The 6,512-nt window shown below is 34.6% G+C and overlaps 1 protein-coding gene across 1 annotated transcript; it reads left to right on the forward strand.

Moving 5' to 3' along the window:
• Window positions 1–1,258: 1,258 nt before the first annotated feature.
• LOC110744899 (delta-latroinsectotoxin-Lt1a protein) lies at window positions 1,259–4,971 on the forward strand. The gene is made up of 3 exons (XM_021944934.2): window positions 1,259–1,854; window positions 3,757–3,942; window positions 4,441–4,971. The coding sequence occupies exons 1-3, from the start codon at window positions 1,312–1,314 to the stop codon at window positions 4,726–4,728; spliced, it is 1,017 nt and encodes a 338-aa protein (XP_021800626.1). The 5' UTR covers window positions 1,259–1,311; the 3' UTR covers window positions 4,729–4,971.
• Window positions 4,972–6,512: the final 1,541 nt, after the last annotated feature.

The raw sequence follows: 6,512 nt of genomic DNA on the forward strand, positions 1-6,512 counted from the left end.
ACTGCATAGGCCGTTATCAGAAAATGTCGGGGTGTTATTAGCCACATAAGGCCAGAGAAATTTTGGCATAAAAGTCACAAGCTTAAACAAGTAAGATATAAACCACAGTGCCTAAAATTACCAATACAACTACAACTTTTAAACTCTCCCAAATTGAAACTATATGTAGAGAGTAGACTACAAACAAACACCAAACTCACAAAGAGTTGAAGCAATTATTACAACTAAAGAAATTGTAAACACACACACACACACAAGTAAACAACCCCAAGAGAGAGGGAAGGACATGGAGGAGAGGGAAGGAGAGGAGGGGAGAAAGGGGATGGCCGGAGGGGCGGGGAAGGAGGCCACCAAGCCCAAATATTGTTTTGTTAAGTTTCCAATATGATATTTTTACATTCTTCAACACACCTCCTCATGTTCGATCGACCATTAGTGGCGCACATGTACAACCAATTCCACATCGTTCATTCAAGTCAAGCACGTGAATATCATGTACTGGGTAGACACCCAATAATTTGGACACAATTAATCAACTTGATGTGATACCATGTTAAGATTTCAAAGAGACCGGTAGATACCCTACTTATAATTGGCCCAACACCTATTTTGTCCCTCATTTAACCACATTCATAGTCCATCATGTGAGCGTTATATCACAAAAAGTCTCAGTGTTATTAGTAGTGGAACCCCTCACTTATATATCGTGTTTTATTTTGTTAAGTTTTTATTATTATATATTTTCACATTCTTAGAATTTTGGTACAAGAGATTAAGAGATATTGTCAAACTTATGTGTGGAAATAAATCATTCAAATAGTTTTTTTTTTCTTTTTTGCCAAAGTTAGGAAGGGTGATGGGTGTTTTCTCATACACATACTATTAAGGTGTCATGAGGGTTAGAGACCACATGTCAGCAAATCAAAGCTCTTTTCCACTAAGCTAGACCCGTTGACAAATCATTCAAATAGTTAAGTAGTGTAATTATGTGTGACAAACTGTATAGGAAAGCAAGGTTCAATAGCTAGAAAATCAAAGGTGAATTATTTGGTGTAACTTATACAAGTTTGTAATAAAAATTGTATGATTATTCTTTGTGATCAATGGTTTCAATCTTTCCTACTAAGCGAAGCATTCTTTGACTCATAGCCACATATCCTCACAACCTAAAGCCAATTATAGCCAAGCCAACCCCACAACAGAAAACAAAAGCAACTTCTCTTTATCCAGTTTAAAACCCCTCCAAAAACCCCATTCCCATGTCAGAGTTTCAATTCTCTCTCTCTCTCTCTCTCTCTCTCTCTCTCTATTATGGAGCATGATCAAGACCAAGAAGCTCTATTTCATTCATACCCTTTTGCATATTACGTGCAAAGCCCATCAACTGTCTCCCATGCCAACAGTGCTGATATCCGGAACACGATCCCCGAATCTGAATTCCACTCCCCAACCCGACCTGAACCAACAAACCCGACCCTTCACGAAGAGGCCTCCCGCTTCACTCTCTCACACTACTCCTCCTCCCGTGGATCCAGCCACTCATTCTTGCACCAGAAGAAGATCTCATACGACGCACGTAGCAACGTTACAGGCACCGAAAATGGAGAAAACCGTTTGATTATTGTGGACGGTGGTGGCAAGGGCGATGATGGTGGTGATGAAGACGATGATGAGGAATATTATGGGGTGAGAAAAACAGCAGGGTGGTGGAAGACGTATTGTTCATATCGTAATTCAGATTCGTGTGTATGGATTTGTATGCAAATAAGTTGGAGGGCTATGTTGAGCTTGTGCGTTGCATTGCTTGTGTTTTACATTGCTACAAAGCCCCCTCCACCCAAAGTGTCACTTAAGGTACGTTCAAATATTGATCCATCTCTCCAAAAGTACTCTCTTTTATTTTTCAAATTTTGTATGTTGCATTAATTTGATGCTTATAAAAAAAATTTCCCCCTAGAAATTAGAATTTAGGAAATATTAAACATATATATTCTAGCACAATAATATTTTAACAAATATTATGATTTAATTTAATATTTAAATTATATGCTCCTTACTGCTTGTGTTGAGGCCTAAAATATCACGAAAAGTTCAAAGATATTTAAAACCCAATATAACATATAATATTGGTCATATAATGGGGTGAGAAACTGTTTAGCATGTGACATATGATGAGTGAGGTGTGGCCCAAAAGAATATAATAATGGATTAAAGTAGTATGATAAACGACCACAATAATATTCTAACAAATATGATTTTCTTTTTTGGGATTATACCATTTGAGTTGGTTGGAATTTGTCTCCATTTTATTGTAAGAGTTGTAATTTGTTTAATCAACGAGGAAAAATGAGATATTCGAATTCGGTATCTGTTTCAACATTAGAAAGAGGAATACTATTAGACTAGTAAATAGTTAGTGTATTAGAAAAGGTTATAAGTTTAAATTTCATAATAAATTTAGGGTTTTATACTTAGTTTGTAAATCAATACCCTTGTGTTTGATAACTGAAAAGTTGTCTCGTTGGTTGAATTGAAGAACAAGAAAAGGCCTAGAAATTAATGGAAACAGGCCATAAGAAATTCGTATATGCTTGACCTTGGGATTGACTTGAGATGTGTTAACCCAATAAAGAAGAAGCAACTTAATTAAAGTTCATGCGTCAAGTGACTCAAAGCACAAGACTAATATAAACTCAAATCACATAAAATGGCCCACAGACAGAGCTTCTAGTTGGCCCAAACTTCTCCCTTTAACATTGTTATGCCACCTAGTAATATTGGTGGAGGAATCATGAAATTTTCGGAATGATCTTCATGCCTAAGCCGCAAGGACCAAAGCCCCCAAAAAAAAAAAAGAAAAAAAAAAAAGCCGAAACGGTGGATAATAAGTCAACCAACAAAGTATCAAAGTTTATATGTGGACAAGAGGTCTCTTCTAGTTGTATATGGTTTAGTAATTTTCCGAGGGAAGTAAATTTTAGAATTCATTGTGATATGTCCATAGAGGATCTAGTTTGTAATTTACTTTATGTTTCAAAAAAATAAAAGTTTATGTTGTTTTTTTTTTTTAGTACAAGCGATAGTCTAAATTATAAGGGTTTCTCATACACACACTACTATAATGCCATGAGGGCTCGAATATGAGACTACTAGTCTACAAGTCAATGTCTTTTTTCATTGGGCTAGACCCGCAAAAGTTTATGTTGTTAAATTGTCAATTCGGACCACTAACTTTTTAATTTTTTATAGTCAAAGAGAAACTTCATTAGAAGTTGTTTATGAGAAAGGCTAAGATTTATAAGAAGAAAGTTATCTTTGTAGTGTTATCATAAAAGTTTTATACCTAGAACTCGTGGATATCAACAAATAAAAGCACTCATAAAAAGAACAAAAATATAAATTATAAATTAAAAAAAAACTAGAAAAATGGACGAGAACGCTGTATTTTGTTGTGTTTTTATAATACTACCCTTATGAGCTTTGAATATAAATTTCACATCAATTTTTAGTTCTTTTGTGTGAGGGGTGTTTTTGTCCAATTTTTTTAGTGAAGCTTGTGACTCCAATTATTTTTGGCCTGACTTTATAATAGTAGAGATGTTGCTTCACTTAGAGCCTTGTCCAATAAAAATCCACCTGATCACACCGTTGGATAAGAAAAAAAATTATGTATACACAATATTGTTTCTAACTATAGTTTCTAGGCAGTTCCTACTCTACTATTGAGTGATATATGATGTTCAAAACTGCATGCAGATGGCAGGAATTGGCGAATTTGGGCTAGGGGAAGGAGTGGATGGCTCGGGTGTTACAACTAAGATCCTCACCTGCAATTGTTCCATAAATCTAATAATAGACAACAAATCGAAGATCTTTGGCCTTCACATTCATCCTCCAACGATCCAAATGCGCTTCGGCCGCTTACCTTTTGCTTTGTCACATGTAAGGATCAATATGGATGAAGTCACTTCTTAATTTAGTGCCAAAGTTTTTGCTGAATTCCCTTTATTTTTATGTGCTAAGAGTAAATTGTAGCTATAGTCCTTGAATTATTACTTGATTTTTAAATTGTATAGTCCTCAAATATTTAATAATGGTGTGTCACTTTGGTTCTTCCGTTAATGTTTATTAGTTTTTCTGTCTTGTTTAGAGCAAAATGTCTACTCCCGCCGAACACCCTTCACTTTTCTTCTTATATTTCATCAAAAATTAGAGTTGCAACTTCAATTCAGGATGAAAAAGAGCATGGCAACTCGAACTTGAGATGAAATAGGAGAATAAATAATGAAAGGTGAACGGTTACGTGAGTGCACATTTACCCTTAATTTGACAGAAAAGCAAATGGATTAATTTTAAGAGAAGAACCAAAGTGATACACAATTAAAAGAGGATTGCAGCTACAATTTACTCAAGTCCATTGTCATTGATTAAATTTTGCAGGGACCAAAGCTATATGCTGCTGAGAGTGGGTCATCAAAATTCAAGTTATATGTTGGAACAAGGAATAAGCCAATGTATGGTGCCGGAAGAAGCATGCAGGACATGCTAGAGTCAGGGAATGGTTTGCCATTGGTCCTTCGAGTGAGCTTGCACTCAAGTTTTCATGTCGTTTGGAGCCTTATTAAGCCTAAATTCCACCACCAAGCTGAATGCTTGCTTGTCCTTCATAGAGCATATGATAAAAAGCATCGCACTCAGGCATACGATAGCACCTGCGTAATGACTTAGTCCATCAATTATGTACACCCCTCTCTACAAGAAATCTGAGAAATTTTTTTTTTTTTTTTTCTGCAACCAAAAAGGAAAAAGAAAGAGAGAGACCGAAAAATCTCAGCCAGAAAAGAAAAAGGGACTCAGATGTTGCTGACACAAGACAGTCCTCTTGAAACTTTACATGTGATGTCGTAAGAAATCTACATAGAAATGTATAATCTCAAAAAGTTCTGTTCAGTGGACATGTTTTCTCTTTTAGTCTTGGCAATTAAAATCGATCACGTATAATTATGTTTTAATACGCGATTATAATTGACAGTAGGATAACACAATACATCATATTACTACTTAGCACAAAAACATTATACTATATTTTCAGTTATATATTTGTTGATCCCAAATTTGTATATATTTTTTGTTTCTTTCAAAACTATGAAACAAGAACTGAGAAAACAGTGTTTGAACAATTGATCGGGGTAAAGAAGAATTGGTGGCAGAGATCATTGGAATGCGACTATATTCGGCAAATGTGGCATGCATAGATCATAATAAAGCCTGTGTTTAGTGTACGATCCAACTGCCATGCACTAAAGTCATTCGGAGTTAGAGCATGATGATGTAACGGAAGTGCATGCCTTGTTTTCAACATGTGACATGTGACATTTAGTTTTCCATTTGCAATGATTGACAGCCACAACATCCCACCTTTCAATTACAAAATGAAATATATATTTAATGTCAATTTAATCAGCATTAATATTATAATGCCTAAATGGAGGCTGCAGTAGGTGATTAGTCAATTAGTTTGGTCAATCAACACATTAGTTAGGTATTGTGTTGATAATTAGCCTTTGTTCTAACGAGTGCATACAATGTCACGTATCTTTGAGTTTACTCTTTTTACGATGATTTAACAAAGCAAGTTATCCGCTAACGAGTGCATACGATGTCACATATCTTTGAGTTTACTCTTTTTACGATGATTTAAACAAAGAAAGTTATTCGCGTGTTAGGTTCAAATGCCACTGTACACGCACATCATCCAATATATGTTGTCTATACTTTTTGCTTGAGTGAAGCAACATATGAAGGGGCGTATTGAAAGTATTATACCACATAAAAAATGAAAACATCCTATTAATTAATAGTTTAATGATTGTGGGTCTCTCTCCAACACTTTCATTTACACCTTCTCTATCTCCAGGCTCCCGAGCTTTTCTATATACAATGTAATCGTATCTTCTCTATATACAATGTATTCGTATCGTTATTTGTATGTAACACACTTCATTTTGACAAACACTTAATCCTTTTCGTACATAATTGTATGTAATTGATTTGTATGACAGATCAACTGTAGTAGCAAATTTAAGGAGGTAGCAAATTTAAGGATAATTACCTTTTTTTATATTTTTAAATCAAATAATAACGTCATAAGATAACTTTCATTGATACAACTATATATCAACAAGACGTCCAAATCACCTAGGCCGAAAGGGCAACAAAACTAACACAAGTTAATTATCTAAGGACAATTACTTGATTAACAACTCTTGGTTTCATTGTATTTATCTATTTGAAGTTGTTTCAATCTCCAATGACTTATGTATAATAACATATTGTAATCATAGCTTGTTAATCAGTTGTAAAATCACAAGTGTCCCACCCTATAGTGGCCATCCCTACAACCATAATTAAATTGATAAGTTGTATTGGTTATAATAATTAATATGATGTTTTATACAAAAAGTCCTTTCATATAAAAATTATCATATAATTGGATAGTGACATCTTCATGG

The sequence above is a fragment of the Prunus avium genome, chromosome 2 (genome assembly GCF_965620075.1).
Source record: "Prunus avium chromosome 2, drPruAviu1.hap1.1, whole genome shotgun sequence".
NCBI classification, from domain to species: domain Eukaryota; kingdom Viridiplantae; phylum Streptophyta; class Magnoliopsida; order Rosales; family Rosaceae; genus Prunus; species Prunus avium.

Excerpts from the sequence above, each read along its gene's own strand:
- LOC110744899 (XM_021944934.2), top strand. The coding sequence starts at position 1,312 with ATGGAGCATGATCAAGACCAAGAAGCTCTATTTCATTCATACCCTTTT. Across the intron at positions 1,855-3,756 it reads CACCCAAAGTGTCACTTAAG|ATGGCAGGAATTGGCGAATT; the intron begins GTACGTTCAAAT and ends AACTGCATGCAG. Across the intron at positions 3,943-4,440 it reads TACCTTTTGCTTTGTCACAT|GGACCAAAGCTATATGCTGC; the intron begins GTAAGGATCAAT and ends TAAATTTTGCAG.